Here is a 17043-nt window from a genome sequence, read left to right on the forward strand (position 1 = left end):
TATTTTGAAGATCTAGACTTGCGTATTTCTAGTGAAGAGGCTGGCGCTGTGGGCTAAGGCTGCCTGGTGCTCTTACTCTCCAGGCTATAAATTGGAGGGCTGGCTGGGATCTGTGTAACCTACAGTCCTGGGTGTTTTTTCATTTTCTCCTTCCTATTCTTCTTCCCTTTCTGCCAAAAGCCCTCCCTCTCCAAGGGTTGTGTCTGTCTCCTGTTGCTCTCTGTAATAGTTGTTTCCCTCATCTTTCTTTCCTCCTTTCGCTTAGTGGTTGTGAGCACAAAGAGGGCTGATGAACTCCTTTCTCTGGGGGTGGGAAGCTGGGGGAGCAGAATCTTTTCCTGGCGGAGTTTACTCTGATTTTAGGTAAATCAGTGAAATAGCAAGAAACACTCGTACAGGAAACTTTACAGGAACTGCAGATTTGTAACTGTCCCTCCAACATGGGACCTGTCAGCTCTAGAGCATGGAAATTGCACAGACCAGCCATGTCGCTGATTGTAATAACATTTCTTAATGACTTTTGAAGGTTTTTTGCTTTAATCCTTAGTTCTTGACCTCGACTGCTCTCAGCTCGCTCTGTCACATCCTTGGCTGTGTTACAGTTGCAGCAGCTCCTTCGGGCATCACTTGCTCTTCCCCTGGCCCCAGGCCCTGCCATGGTGTCAGATGCTGTCCTGACAGAGCTTCTTTCTGTGGCCAGGTGGACGACGCCTGACATTACCTCAGTGGAAGTGAAATAGTAATACTGTATGCGACAGTGTCCACCCACAGCCCTTCTCAAACTTCAAGCACCTCTGTGAAGAGCATAACCGCTCTTATCTCCCTCTGTCACTGCTGGAGGAAGGCATGCACCCCTGCTCCCAGCATGGCCTGATGTGCCTCCTGGGGGGCGCGTGGGTTTGCACCGGGTGCGGAGAGAGCCCAGAGCTGCTCGGCCTCCGTGTGAGCACCAGAGACAAGTGCTTGAAGTTGGGAATGTTGAACATGGAGCACAGCAGGTGTCACAGAGCTCTAGGGGGGCCTCATGGCAGAAAACTATTAAGCATAAATTTCTGGCCTTAAATTGTTTGTGTATCATGATAGTCTACAACTTCTTAGAAGTTCGAATGTTGTTAACATTGAAAAGCAAGCTGCATACAGCCTTGAAGAAAGGGAGACTTCTCTGCTTCCTCCTATTTACTTTTGCAAAAATGCTGAGAATAAATTTTGAACTTAAAACATCTTTGTTAAGTGAATAGAAATGCAGATGATCCATTTTCTAAGTCTTCATAACATTGAAAATTGGCATTAGATTTTCTTGCCTGGACAAAGAAGGGGATGGGAAACCCAAGAGACCAAGGAGGTTTTTACAATAACATGGCACAAACGGAGAAGGAGTTTGTAAGTATGAAAAAGAAGAAATGGAGGAATTTCCTAACTTAGATCTGTTATCCAAGGAGTAACAGATCCAGTTATCCAGAATACTGAAGTGACCTTCAAACATGATGTGGATTCAGTTTTTTCCACTGCAGCAGGGCACTCAGATGGCAAGTTTCAATGCTAGCAAAGCAAAAGCATGTACCCTGTTAATCTGTTCACTCTTCACTTTTCGCTGAAGATAGGCGGCAGCTCTGACTACAGATTCTTACAAATCAACATTTTACCTTAGGCTGCCTCATTCTGTGCTTTTGTTTGTTCCCAGTTTGTTAGGTGCCAGTTATATTAGTTACAAGTTTCTTCCACTCGCGATGGAGCTGGGTTCTTCGGAACAGTATTACGAATCCCTCACCCTAAGCACTCAGTGATTCACTAGGTCAGGGGAATTTTAGACCCAGAAGCAGTGGGTCACACTTATCTATGGACCAGCTTCAGTAGACACAGCAGGGATTCACCCAAGGTACATTGTTCAGAGCTTCTGTTGAAACTAAAATTGGTTAGCAGATACACTGCTACTGACAGTAGAATTTTATTGAGTGTTCTGTGAATGAATAACTCAAAGTACTGTTTTCTGATGCATGCAAAGCTTAAGACCCAGTAGATCCAGGGATGTCAAGTCAAAAACCACTATCCTTAAGGGAAATGTGGGGGCTGCCCACCTGAAAGGGCCCTTCACAAGGCTGCCTACACCAGCCAAGGCCTCTCTGTATATGCCAGGTATATACTTTTCTTAATCAGATGCAGCTTGCATTGGCTTTTGAATAGGCAGATGAGTGAAAGAAGTTGCACAAGTGAAAACATTTGTATGTAGGCTCACTTTGTCTCTAGGCTCCAGTGTGGTGTAAGCCCTTTTGCTGCCACATTTGTGTCCCCTCCCTTGCTATTGGAACCTGCCTTCCTGCCTGCCAGCCGTGGCACTCATTTGCACCCTGCATGAGCCTGTTCAAGGGTGCTAAACCAGCAGAAACTACTCTTCTGTCTTGCTGGCTTAGGTTTCTGCTGGTTAGCATTTGAACAAGGTCATCAAGGAGCCAGGTAAAAAAGAGGTGGTGGGACCAATGCGTCACTGACTTAGATTGACTGACTGTCATGGAAGCGCAGGTTGCACTGTCACACCTGCCTTACTGCTATTTTACTGACTTTCTGTTCCGTTAAAATATACCCCTTACATAAATCCTTAACTCAAAGTAATTGTTGGCAGATCTCTATTCTTATTTCATTTATTAATATCATTCATTGCTTTTTCTTGCTAATTACTTCTCAACTTTTCTTGCACAGGGGAAACTTGCATTAAAACTTCCTTTGAGTTCTTTAGCAGCCTTTCCGCTTCTTCCTCAAGGAGTAATAACCATACACTAAGTCATCTAGCTTTGGCTACCAGCATTGCTTCCTCAGCCTGCCTGTACTCCCAGCCATATTCTGCCTCCGTAGAGTATAGGCAAGCACTAGCCCTCCTTCCGGATTTTCTTGGCAAATGTGAGACAAGTAAGTAGCACTGGAAGCTCCAAGAGATAAGCTTAGAAACAGTCTGCAATTCCTCTAGCGAGCTGTTGGCCGCCAGGGAAATAGACACCTGATTGCTGTCCATGGGAAACCTCTCTCCACTGCCAGGAACTGAGACCCAATAAATAAAAAACAGGAGAGCTTCTGGTAAGGGCAGTATTCATCTTGCAGTCTAAAGGCCCTGTACAGCCTCCAAAGCATCTTGCTTCTCTCGCTCCCTGCCTCAACTCCATATGCGCACATATGTGTAAATAGCCATACAGAAAACTGGAAAGTTTACATCTCTCTTATTTGCATTTCTGTATGATTTGTATGCTTTCTATCTAAATTGTTAGAAACAGTAAGACTCCAAAAGATTTCCTAAACTTTCTGGCCATTACTTTTAACTGTGCTTGTTTGCATTTACTGTATTGTATTATGGTATCTCATACATAGGTAACTACCAGTACAATTGCTTTTGACCTGCTACACAAGATCCAAGTCAGAGACGATATTCTGCATACTGGAAACTCTGAAGATAAGGTGAAAGGGAGAGTTTAAACACCCACAGTATTTTTACTTTCCTTTTTGCTGGACGGATTCAGAAGTTTAGGGCTCTGGTGATATAATGTTGTGGAAATGCTGCTCGAGCAGAAATGAGTTGCAGTGCTAGACTGCCTGTGTGTTACTGAGGGAAAAGGAAACAATATTAGTGAAGAGAGGGCACTTTTCCCAATTCCTTTTGCAGAATTGCTTTTATGTGCTTTGTTTTGACAGGAGCCTAAGGCCTCTGTTACTTCCCCAGGTTGAATTTGAGAAAGGAATTATTGGTCTGAGAGAAGCAAAGGCATGAATTATTTTTCAATGTGTGAAATACAGAATATGCTCAATGTATCACCCAGCTGCATATCTGTCTAACTCAAAATCTGAAAAGAGAGCAAGCCAAAGCAACTACTTAATACCTACACTGTGATAGGTTTCATAAGGTAGAAACTGCCAAATCTGTTCTGTTGTTTTGTTTTGTTTTGTTTTGTTTTTCTAGAGAGAAACTTATGATAGGTATAGCTGAGGATGTCCTCCAAGTCTTTTAGTTTTAGATTTTTAGTTGCATAATTCAATCTGTCTTGCTGGAGGCATTCAGCAAAATAGCATTGGCTCTGTGTACAGGTCCTTGGTAGTAACAGCATACTGTGAGTGAGAACACAGTATTCTGTTAATTACTTTTAATTAAAATGAGTGCATTCACACACACACACACACACACACACACACACATTTGTGTATGTATAGAAAGACTGTTTTTCTAGTGACTTGGCTTCCTTTTCCTCATTGAAGGGAAGAAGTTAAATTTTCTCATTAAATGTTTATATAAAAATGAAATAATTCTGAGGTTAACCAGAAATGCAGCTTAATCTTGTATAGAAACGTGTGTGATTTTTTTTTTTTAGTTGCACAAATATAGCTGAAACTTGAAGTTGGCAGAGAGTGCTGTTTAAAAATATTTTGTCCCAGCATGTAAAAACTCGTTTTGTTACGGAATTCTTTTGTGAAAGGTGTAGCTATGCCATGTCTCTGCCAAAGTGATGGGATCCATATCGACATAGTGCATTTTGGAAAATAGCTGCATTTTGGGCTTGTAGTTACAAAAGTTAAATTGGAATTTACATGTTTTATATATTGCTTGGAAGGATACCACATCTAGTAATATTTTTAAGAGAGTGGAAAGAAGAAAAAAGAACGCTTACAAATGGGTTCAAAATTTCTCTCTGTTAGAACATGTCAGGAGGAGCAGAAGTATGTGCGATGACACTTAGCGTGTACCACTGAAGGTTCGGGTTTATTCTCTTTAGCTGTCATCATGTGCTATGGTTATGATACATACGCTTAATTTTGGCTGCATACCTCATCTTTTCCTTCTCTTCTCTGGGTGTGTTTAAGCTTTATAGAATAATAAGAGCTACCGGTACGTATGATACTGTCTGCTGCCCAGGCACAGCCCGTGCTCTGTTTTTGGTACTGTAAGGGCAATTGCACGCAGCATTGTATGGTCGCCGCTGCCTCGCTCCCCTGCGGGGGAATTGCTGCCATGCCGCCTCTGGCCAGTTGCGCGGCGAATCCAACATCCAGCCTTTCTGGCTGAGCCCGGAGCAGGGGGCAGAAGAAGGACGCGGCCTCTGCCGTGGCCCCCTGGGGCAGCTGTGGCCACCACGGAAAGGCACCAGCAGGAGCCGTGGCTCTGGTCAGGTAGATGCATGCAGGCGGCATGGCACGTTATGTCCCTGTGCAGCGCCGAAGGGAAGCTCTGGACATGCACACACACTCTGACACGCGTGCATTGCTCTGTAATATTACACAGATAAACAAATCATAGATTAAATACTAAAAGAAGCATTGAGCCTGGCTGTTCTGAACTGACATCACCTACGGGTATTGTTAAAGGAGCTGGTTTTGTTCAAAGACATTTCCTCATTGACCTCTCATAAAAGAAACTAGGGATAGCAGAGATTGTTTGCTCAGTTGGATCAGAGACAGAAGATACACATAAATTATAATACCTGTCCTCTCTCCTAATGGGAAGAAGTCCTTTTTACTTAAGAACTGCAAAGGTGCCTCTTCATCACTACAAATCTGTTTTAAAATAACTATCCAATGTCAACTCATATTGAATGTCTCTTTAATTAATAAGAAAGAAGGAAGTCTATTTTCTATAAAAAAATATTTAATTACAGTATATCATTGCAGAGGATGCTTTCAAAATGAAGAGAAACTCATCTGTTCCAGGTGTTCATGAATGTAGAACTGTAATAGACGTAAGTACTTTGACTTGAGAAAATTGATAACATTTCAAAACATAGCTGCTTAAAGATCAAAGAGGTATCTGTCTCACCGAGGCACTTAGGTGGCCTGTGAGTTCCTCATACACTTGTTTTTTCTGACATGGCTGTTGTGAGTTAGGAAGATTCTATAAAACGGCAATCATCTATTAAGGAAATTCACTTAAAAGCTACAGTGATAGGTACGGTACATGAATCTGAGGAATGAATGGATCCTGTGCCAAAAGCATTATGCCAATGTATTTTACCATTTTGTGTTTAGAATATATTATTTTCCGTTTGCAGATGACCGAACACAGAATCCATCTGATTATGGGTCCTGGAATTGAGTGGAATGAAGAGGTACCCACATGGGAGAGATTGTGCATCTTTCAAAGATTAGGTCAAAATTTATCACAGGATAATCAGTTATTTCATAGTGTTGGAAGCTTTTTCTCCTAAAAGAAACAGGATTTGTAGCAGTCCGTAAGAATTTCTCTTCTAAGAGGAAAGGAAAAAGTCATGTTATCACATATCTTCTTGTTTTATAGATAAAACAGGAAAGTTTGAAAGAAAAGAGAAATTCTTAATTTAAGCCTTTTTGAAATTTATCAGAAAAGAAAACCTCTCACTGCTTAAAAGCATCTCAGTTTAGCCTGTTTTAAAGAAAAATTTGTAATTGGGACATCTTGAAATAGTATTTTTATCTCGAAAAGTAACATCTTGTATGAAAGCCTTATCAGGGGCATGTCTGCTCAGTGAGCATCGTGCTGCGATACCTGCGCTGCTTCAAGCAGACAGCCCTGTGTGTCAGAGGCAGCGCGGTGGTGCCGAAACAGGGTAAGCAAGGATCAAATCTCAGGAGGCGATCTAGCAGCTTACCGTGACCGGAGTAAGAGGGGTCCCGCTACCCGGGGTGCTGCTTGCCGGGCTCGCCACCCCTCCCTGTGTCGAACCTGCTGCCTGCCGAGTCCCTCTGCGAGCCGGTCTCAATAACCCAGCAGCATGCTAACACTTTTTTCAGGATTAGTTTTCTGATGGTCTAGTGAATGGAGGCAGCTAATGAAAGGGGCTGCGCAGTGCCAGAGCCAGCACAAGGGCCGGGGTGGGAGCCGCGGCCAGCAGCGCGCTGTGTCTGCGCAAAGCAGAAGGGGGAAGAGCAGAGACGGGGAGGCAGCGGGGACGCGACGCCCCACGCTTGCGGCAGGAGCGACCAGCTGGCTCTGGCAAAAGCCTCATGGAAGGGCACCTAGAGGTACCTGCTATCGCTGCCCAGCGCTGCGCTGAGCCTTGGGCAGATCCCTCACAGAAACTCGGGTGCTGCTGGAGGTTCACTGAGTTGAGATCCTGGCATCAATTTTTGGCTCTCTCGCTATTACTTCCTTTTAGTCTCTCTGCCTACAGTGTTCCTGCTCCTGATTTGTTTTCTGTTCTCACTTTTGAAAGGCTTCCATGCCCGTCTCTTTCCTAAAGCAGGTGAAGGCCCTGGGTCCTAAGAGCTTTCTAGCTTCCCCAGTTTGGTATGAGGCAACCTGTTGCCCTCAGTAGAGCTGCTTCTGATTCAAGGATAAGAGAGAGCATCTGACATTGGTAGGAATTTGCCTGAGTGAGAAACAGATGTCCTGACCTGGGAGTTATTCATGGCTTTTTAAAATGCCATGTATGAACCTTTTATCTGTCCTTAACAGAGCTGGAAAGCTAACTCCCTAACCCTATACATAATCTTCCTTTTACACTGCCTAGCAGGCATGCACCACATGAGCGCAGAGTCTCGCAGGTAGTTCTCATCCAGGAAGCCCCACAATTTGCACTATTCACAAACCGCAGGGTACTATTCTGTTTCCAGGCTCCTAATCCCCCTTACACACAATCCCTTACAGCTTTAACTGGCGGGGTGGAGGAGCAAGTTAAAAAGGAAGGAAAAAGGAAAATGAAACACAATGTACAGCCAGCCAGTGTCTGCCAGTTACTGCACACACAATCGACACCAGCTGCAGCCCAATTAAACTCGACATTCACAGGTGTTCCCAACAGACTCCGCACTAACAAAACCACTTTCTTTAAAATACCTAAGGCTTTAACACAGAAGCCCTTTAAAAAAAAATAATAAAAAGATTCTTTAAAGCTATTTAGAGCACTTTAAATACAAAGAGGCTGAAAAGGACTTTCAGTCCTCTGGAAAGAGCTGGTGCTTAATGCCAGAATGGGGGGGAATCAGCCAAGTTGAATCAGCCCGTGTAACCATTGGTTTCGGAAGAAAGATGGGTTATGCTGAATGCTCTTTATTCAGGGAATGGTGACTGGCTCTGGACATTTTATTGTTGCTGGGGGTAGAATGGGGAGGAGGGAATGACTAGGTGTAAATCTGTTTCTTTTTGATACTCATCGTTATTTATACTGTAGCTGTGCACTTGCGTGTGGCTTTGCTAGTTACCGGTCAGTGTGTGTGTGTGTGTGTGTGTGTGTGGTTCAGATAGCAAATCTGACTCTCTGTTCCTCTTAGGATAGCTTGATACAGTTGTTTTTTTGACTTGTGATGTAAAATTCTAAATTAGTTTAGTTTCTGATCTTAGAAACACTCACCCAGATGGTAGAGCACTCCTTCTGTTCAACTCTTTTGGTAACAAAAAACGTGATAATCTATTTTTAACATATGAATTGAAAATTATTTCCATGCTAAGAAGGGATTCCAGACATCAGACTAATACCTAGGTCAGTAATTTATTCTCATTCTGTTGAAAATATGAATCATTTATATTACACTTTAATTTATATTAGTATTAATCATCAAAATGAGGCATATTCTTAGATTTAACGGTATCCAACAAGACCTGGCTGGCTACTCATCTCTGCAAAAATATCCCACACCTCAGTAGTTATTGCTTAATTACCTGCTGCCTGGTCTGCTGCTGTTTAATCATTGGTGTTTCTGACATTCGCTTAATGTCTTCATTACTACTTTAACAGTCAGTGCTGAAAGCCTCTGTATATTAAGATGCAATCAAGAATATCTATTTTGTCCTTCAGGACTTTGCACCACAATTTTGCCTTTGGAACAGGAACAGGACATTGTTCCTATTCTTTACAACACACAGATCCAAAAGACTGCACTTTTTTGTACTGAAAAGGTAAAAATGGTGATCCCTTGGATTTGTATTTGAAAATAATGAAGATGCATCTTAAAACTGGCAAATTGGTCATGATGGTTAACAGCATTCATTTATGGAGGCAGGTAGATGATATTCCTGCTGATAAATGGAAGGCAAGGCACATGGGGGAAAAAAATTCACCCAGACTTCATATTCACAAGTATAAGATCTAAATTAGGTATCATCACTCAGGAAAAGATGCTGGAAGCACTGTGGATAATTCCCTGAAAATTTGTCTCAGTGCTAAACTGCAGTCAAAAAGGCAAATATGATGCTAGAAGAGGAGTTGCAAGCTACCCAGAAACCTCACGATGCCATGGTACAGCTCCCTCCATCCTAATGCCCTGTACAGCTTCTCCCACTCAATGACAAAAGGATGCAGCCGAACTAGAAATGGCGAATGGCGTGAAGTACGGACAGGTTCGGCAGGGGCAGAGGCTGAATCACTGCAGACTCTTCAGCTTGCAAAGACTTGACTGAGAGGGGATGAGATAAAAGTCTGTAAAATCATCGATGATGTGGAGAAGGTGAACAGGGAGCAACAGCTGGATCACTGTTCTTATAACCCGGGAACCAGGAGGCACTTGTTGAAGTTACTAGGTTGAAGACAAACACAAGTGCTTTTTCATACAGTGCATGATTAGACCACAGCACTCACTGCAGGAAGTTGCGGAGGCCAAAACCAGAAATGATTGAAGAAAGTAATTGGACAAATTCACTGAGGATAAGTCTATGGCAAGCTATTAAAACTGATGATCTAGATGCAGTTTCTGGTTTTGGAGTGCCTCTACGCCTGGCAGGGATGGATTTCTTGCTGCAAAACCAGTGTTTTTCTTCCTTTCTTGTCAGATAGTCCCTTCTGTTTCCTTTCCTCTTTTGCCTCACTTGGCCCAATTTATATATTCTTTTAATCTAGGCAGAAATGACATTTAAAAATCCTTCAATTGCTCAGTCTAGGATAAATTGTCCTCATATGACTATGACGAGAAATACCTGTTAAACAAACAATAGACCTCAGGCCAATAATACAGCAGATTTCACCAGACGAATTCAGTCTCATTTCATGTTGGCTGTCTTACTTGCGTTTACTTTCCACAAGTGATTTAACTTTACTAGCTAAGGAGAATGCTTGTAAAGACTTTTTTTAAGTTTGCATACTTGAATATAGAATAATAAACACACTTGCTTTGTTGAATCTTTTTCCTCCAAAACCTGATTTCCTGGCTTAGTAAAGAAATGGAAACAATATCATGTGACTTCTGTGACCAGACACAAGGGCCCAAATTTTTAACTCTGCTGTAATGCCTGCTGTTTATTACTGAATAGCGTATGAAAGATTTAGTCTACACAAATTCTGAGTGCAGCCAGGAAAAGAGAGAACAATAATTCTTGTCTTAAATTTCTTTCTTCTTCCCTTAAAAGCAGCTCAAATACCCCTGAAAAACAAATGAAAAATACCGATTTTCTGGTACTTGCTCATGTCTATTAACTTTCATTTATCACAGAACTTATGTTGCAGTCTTTAAGAATAAAAATAAAAAATCCTTTGGAGGTTATTTATGGTCACTGTTACTGATACTCTTGGCAGGATCATAGAGAAAACGTTAAAAAAATCATCAGTATTGGCTTATGGGCAAATTCCTCCTAAGTGTATCATTGTACAAGTGAAACAGGAAGAGATAAGACTGGTAGTGTTGCTTCTTCTTTTTTGAATCTGCCAATATGACTGTCTTTTTCTCAGCTTCTCCAGTAAAAATAGACATGCTCCTAGCAATTGAACTTTCTAGTGCTGTAGTAATGCCCTGCTTCATAATTTTGATGCTGTAGGTACGTAATGGTCTCTGTGAGCAGAACAGAACAATTGTGTTTTGGTCTTCTTAATAGTGGGTATGAAAACTCAGAAAAGGTCTCTTCTTCTTAATATTGTGGAAAACTTGCCCTTACTGCAGTATTTATTAAGGGAAAATGGTCCCTTGCTTCAACGACTGACACAGTTGTGGAGTTGAGGATGTTTGGCATCTGTTTTTCCATCAGGAGTCTTCTCCCCTTTGAAAGATTTCTGGGTTTGGGTTTTGGCGGAGGTGAGGGGAAGGTTATTTAAGTAGCTTTATACTTGTGTTAGAGTTAGGAGAATAGTCATACCATCTACTTACTGAAAAATCTAAATGGAATGACACAGATATCTGCATTATTTTCTAAAATGATATATTGCTTATCTCTCTAAGAAGCTGATGCACTAAATCTCACTACGATTCTGCAATTAACTGTCTCTGAAGTCCTGAAGAGCATTAAAATGCATAACAGCAGTGTTTAGCGTCACTGCTCATTAGAGCAGCACAGAACTAATAGTAATATTGTTGTAACTTAACAAAGCCATTTAAATCCTTGCATGTTTTCTTGTGAAAGCTTCCTAAACGTGCTGCTAAATCCTCTAAAAAGCTACTAAACGGCTTTGGCAACCATTAGCACAGCATAAGCAGTGGAACCCTTTTCAGTAAGTGAACAAACAGAGAAAATATGCTGAATAGCTGGACAAATGTGTTTCAGCTGGCTCTTTCATTTACAGATATAAGGGAGCAGTCAATATCAATCACTGTTTTCCCTGTTGCACTGGAAATCACAGTATCTCTTTTCATTCCACAAGCTCTTTTCACCACAGTAATGTGTCTTTAGAATGACACTGGCATCAGTCTGTTTCCGCTGTCTAAAGTCCAGAGAGCTTAAAAACACATTTCAGGGTATGAGACCTTAACCCTCCTCCCCTTCCACACACCCCTCTCCTTCTAGCCTTCCTTTCTGAATTAATTGTTTTTACTTCTTTCCCAGCGTAAAGTTTAAAAAGAAAAGTGCCAGCAGAGCCTGGGAATATCTGCTCCTGTGCTTTGGGGACAAGCAAATATATCGCTGGTCATTGGGTTTTTAATTTATCAGGTACTGCAGGGTGTTTAACACAAGGTAATATATGATTATCAAATTAAAAGTAATTTGCAACATACTGTTATGTGAAATGTAGTTTTACTGTGGTTTGGGTTTTGAGCTATATCCTGTTTCTCGGAAGTGCTAATCACCCACAACCCCAGTTATTAAGAATGTCGGGGAAACTCTGTTCTTGTGAATATCTGGCATTTGCAATATGTTGATGTTCTTGTGCTTGCTTTCTTAGTTTCAAATAATAGATTTTATAGTAATGGTACTATCTATATGATTTTTTTTATTGTTTATTTACAGATAACAGCAGTCTGTAGAGAAGCAGCCCTTCTAGCTCTTCAGGAAGACATCCATGCCAAATGTGTAATGGGACGCCATTTTCAGTATGCATTGACTGTTGTGACCCCAAGAATTCCTGATTCGTTAATCCAGTTTTATGCAGATTATCAGCAGCAAAGTGGACTACATGCACTTTGAAAGGCAAATAAATACATATGCTCATTCAGAGTATGAATAGCAAATTTCCTTTGTGAAGTCTTAAAAAGCTAAAGAATTTTGTATTGTAAATGGAGTGTTTGAAGTTAACTCAAGTGCAGAATCTTCATAATAAACACCCATGTGGAATTACTGAGTGCAATGGAAGTTGTCAAAGCTTTGTCTTTTACAGTTTAAATGATATAAGCTGCTGATTTAAGTCAGTTTATCTGAGTGTACAGCTCTATATGAAAAAATAATTACCAAATTCTGAATTTTGTGGTGGATTCGCCCTAAATAGATTAGCCCCAGGTGTCATTACTGTCTTCATCTGTTTGTGCCCGAACGTTGGTTTCATCCCAGGGACCATCCCAGCCAGGCACAGACCCGGGGAGTGGCCTCGCTACAAAAATGCTGAAAATTATTCTGAATCTTTTGATTTATGATCTCCAGAAAAGCTGCCAAACAGGCTTGCTGAACTTAGAGCTTTCTGAGTAAAAGCTAAGGTGTCCTGACTGATTACAGACAAGTGTTTATCTTTGCTCTTAAATAGCTCCATTTTACACATACCGTAGAGTAGGCATATTAAAAATTGTGCATCACTAGGCTTCCTGTGTAATTCAGAAGAGCGAACTACATCTAAACCTTGGCTAACCTGAAACCACTTCCAGGATTCAGTGAAAGATTTTTATTGTTTTTTTTTTCTTCAAAATAAGTGTGAATTTTGACTGGTGATTTAAAACTGGCCGCTGAAAATCCTAATGAATCCTAACTTATGAATAAGAAAACCTCTTTACAAAAACCATTACAAAGGACCCCAGAATACTTTATGGAGAGATCAGATCTTTTGAATTGATTTCTTCGTCATTTCATCTGATGAAACAATGGCAAATCATTATAGGCTCTTTACTCTTGCGTTCAATAAGAAAACTCATTAAGCAAAATTATTTTCAACATTTTTCCCCACAGTGGAAAGACTGAGCTTTTTATTCTAGATATGAAAATAGAGGGAAAATAAAGCAAAACCAATGTGAACTTTAAAAAAAAATTTAAAAGGTGACAAAACCTGAATTTCAGTGGCTAATTCTGTGTTTTCCAGATGTTTTCCAGCTAAGCAGAAAAATTTACAGGTCAAAATTTAGGCAAAATCATGCCGTTACCTATTGAAGTCAACAAGAAAGATCATTTCAGGTTTTAACATATTTAAGGTTATTTTTTGGATTTATTTATTGATAGTTCTGAAGACCTTTTTTTCTTGCCAGAATTATGTATCTATGTATAAGAGATTTAAAACTATTTAGAAATTTAGATTTTTTATGAGAAATTTTTGTATATCTGTCTATGAGAGATTTCTACCGTATTTATTTATATAATGAATTGAAATTTAAGAAGTAATCTGCTGGCCTTGATTATGTTTTTTCTTTCTTTACTTAGTTTCTCTCTTTATTTAGTTCTTAGTTTGTAGCTTTTAAAAAGAAAACCACTATTTTAAAATTATATCTTTTTTATTACTTCTACTTTTAACCTTTTGTTGTTAAAATTAAATTAGCATTTAATTTTACTATCACTGAAAAGCATTAGAAGATGAGGAAAAGCAGATAGTTTACTTATTCTGATGCTGTTTATTGTATGGGCAGTTTTGCTCTTTTTCACTATTTGACTCTTTTATAGTACAACAGAAGGAGGGAAATAAAGAGTGGACTCCTATTGACATCAAAGAGAATTTTGAACATTGCGTTTTAGGACATTTGGAGAGGATGCTGGTCCCTGACTGCTGTTGGTGTCTTGAAAAAAACCTATCCCTGCAAACATTTATCTTCTCATTTCCCATGTGGTACCAAATCTCTTGATACAAAACTACATGTCTGAAGTGATTTGAAATGTAGGAAACTTCCCCTTTTATGGCTGGGTTTGTGGAATGGAACTGAACTCGATAAAAAAAAAAAAAGTCTTAAAAAAGTTAAGTTATAGCAAATTTGTGAAATCCCTAGAAGGTTTGTATTGCTCCCAAATATTCTGTTTGGAAGAGTTGGCTAATGTAATGCCACTCCAAGCCTTATTCCATTCCAAGCCACAGACAATTTGAGATTTGAAGAAAGGTATGATGATTTCCCTTCTGGTTCCTGATGGCAGATCACTGTTACCATGGACTAGCAACTTGAAACCTTCATATCAGAATGCTGGAAAAATAACCAAAAATTCATACTGGAATACAATTTTGATCAAAGCTCATCAGCAACATAGTCCTTTCATAATCATTTTGAAACCTCCTTGGAAGGTACTTCTGCAAAACAGCTACTGCATATGGCTTGAATTTAAATGCCAGGAAATCTGAGTCCAGTGAGTGCTTTGCACCCTCAAACTCACATTGGAATTTACTGATGAGGGCACTGTAGGACAGAGCACTTCAAAAGCATCTTACATTAAACTATCATTTAAATGAGTGTTTTTTAATTCAGAGCTGAACTCTTCACAGCATGTTTTGCTGAACACATTGTGCCTTGGCACTCAACCAAATTGTTTGCAGTATGAGGCCGTATAAGCCTGAATACCTCTACACTTCAGAGTAAATCAAAAATAGAGGTGTTCTTTCTTCTGCTGGGTTAATCACCTTTATTGTTGTTTGGGTGTTTTTGTGAGATTTAATTTGAGTAAAAAGATAGAGGCTTGGTGAAGAAAAAAGAGCACGTCTGAGAAGAACACATCTCTCCTTCCATCCTCTCCTTACTTCCTGAAGTGGTTTCTATACTTACTTTTTTACATTCCTTAGAAATACAATCTTTTTCCTGCCTGCCATTATCTTTTGGAGCTATTTTTTGAACCAAATACTGCTTGAGTTGCAGAATTGTTAACATTAAATCAGCTTTTCAATGTTTCAGGCACATTTTTAAATACAAAGTTTAACTTTTTCCTCCAATAACAACATCTTGCAATAATGGCATAAAATGTCTTCTGACAGGTTTGCCAAAATTGACCAGGAGAATATTTATGATCAAAATGCAAAAATGTCTTCACTTAACCTGAAAAAAGTCTAGTCCTGTGTTTTCCCTAATGCATAAAACAGATTTTCACTACAAGAACAATATACAATTTCTTAATCCTGGAAAAAGAATGAAGTTTATTGTGGATAATTTTCCTGCAGTCTCCAAATGAGAATAGAGCATAAGGTTTACTTAGTCCAGGTGTGAGGGAGAACTTAGGGACAGTGTGAGGGATGTTAGGGACAGACTAAAGATTATTTTCAAAGACTTATTCAAAATCATTGAATTTAGGCTTGCCTACCCTTTTGAATTTTATATCTGTAAAGTTGATTTTTCTGGTTTGTGTATTCTGGCTCTTAGCTTTTAGTTTCTTTACTCATTTAAAATGTCAAAGTGTGGTTCTTCTCCTTGAGAAAACAAACATGTGCCAAACCTAATGCTACCATAACTAAGCATCAGTTGATCAGCGCTGTGGGAAGGCTGTGTGGGAATGAGGTTTTTGGGTGAAGCATGCTTCATATGCCGTGCTGACAGGGTATGGACAAAGGTAAAGAGAAAGCAGAGCTGCAAAGAGCGGTGCTTTGCTGTGTACAGTCCAGTACGATGACATTAAGTGATGAACACTTGCAAGGTCCCGGGCAGGAAATTGTCCCTCCTTACTGCTTTGGGCAGTAACAGACCTCTGAGGGCCAGCTTTAAATTACCAGTCAATATTCATATTGTAATCATTTTTACCCACTATGAACCTCAAAATCTTTCATTTCTGCTGATGTGCTTTTTCCTACCTTTAATATGAAAGAAAATACTGTAAATGACCCAATGTATGCAATTGAATAGGGAACTTTTTTCTAGGGGGTGAGTACAAGAGGCACGCAGAAATGCAGTTGTATTTTGGGCATGCTTTTGATAGGCAGGTTAACACCTGGAAGAAAAATATCTCAACTAAAACTTACTCCTAGTCTTGGATTTTGTGTCTGCTCTTTCTGCAAATTCTACTTGCTCATTTATTAAGCTTTTCTGTATGAAACTAAGCCATGCGTTTTCTCCAGGGCTTTATATGTTCTGTGTTACATATTTTAAATTGTGTCATCTTTCTCTGTAGATTTTAATCCAATGACTCCAGGGCTCTGATAGGAGAAGGAGATGTGTGTTTTCTCTGTTAACTAGTCCGCCAAGGATCTTACCAGTGAGGGGGAAAGAGCCCTGGTCCGTGTCTGCGTGGCAGACCTCCAGCAAGAACGCAGGTGTTGCAAGAGGAGGCAATGGCAACCAGATGACATTCTTTCCCCTTGAACTAGTGTGGAGCCATTGCTCAAACAAATTAAGGGTCTTTCCAATGAAATGTGAGGCTAGAGTGTTGACTGCTTGTGCCTGTGTAAAAACTGTGACAATGAAGCTTGGACTCATTTCACCCAACTGTAAGATTAAAGGAGTGGAATCACTCTCTGTTCCCTCAGCAGTCATTGGAGAGACACCAGAAGATGGTCCAGATGGTAATGATTTATCCCAGCTAAGATCTGGACTACTCTTTTGGAGGTGCCTGTCTCTTTCCAGTGACTAAAGGGGGATCAATGTCAAGACAGGCCCCTAAGCCAGTTATCTAGACAAGTGCCTAGAGGTGGATAGGAGGAATTGAGAGCAGTAACTTCAATATTTTACCAACTTGTGCAAATATATCCTGTTTGGTTAAACAGTTCTGGAAATGCTTTTGTGCTTTTCTGTTCTCAGTACCTGTGTCTGTGTGGTATGGCTGTGTGCTCTTAACCACTACCCCCCTGATTTTTTTATCTCCTTTACTAA

General features: G+C 40.2%; 1 protein-coding gene across 8 annotated transcripts in view; it reads left to right on the plus strand.

Moving 5' to 3' along the window:
• SPATA5 (spermatogenesis associated 5) overlaps positions 1-17043 on the plus strand; it is a 227248-nt gene that overhangs the window by 192947 nt on the left and 17258 nt on the right. For 3 of the 8 annotated variants that reach the window (XM_026081407.1, XM_026081412.1, XM_026081406.1), the window contains 2 exons: positions 6018-6074; positions 12089-12419. The exons of 1 other annotated variant lie outside the window; for it this stretch is intronic. In XM_026081407.1, coding sequence (XP_025937192.1) covers positions 6018-6074; positions 12089-12265 — 234 coding nt within the window. In that variant the 3' untranslated portion in view covers positions 12266-12419. Of the gene's footprint in view, positions 1-6017; positions 6075-8738; positions 8840-11686; positions 11811-12088; positions 12420-17043 lie in introns of those variants that run through there. 4 more of the 8 variants (XM_026081409.1, XR_003255990.1, XM_026081408.1 and 1 more) reach the window with 4 other exon arrangements.

Source organism: Apteryx rowi, unplaced genomic scaffold, assembly GCF_003343035.1.
Source record: "Apteryx rowi isolate R43461 unplaced genomic scaffold, aptRow1 scaffold_55, whole genome shotgun sequence".
Lineage (NCBI taxonomy): Eukaryota > Metazoa > Chordata > Aves > Apterygiformes > Apterygidae > Apteryx > Apteryx rowi.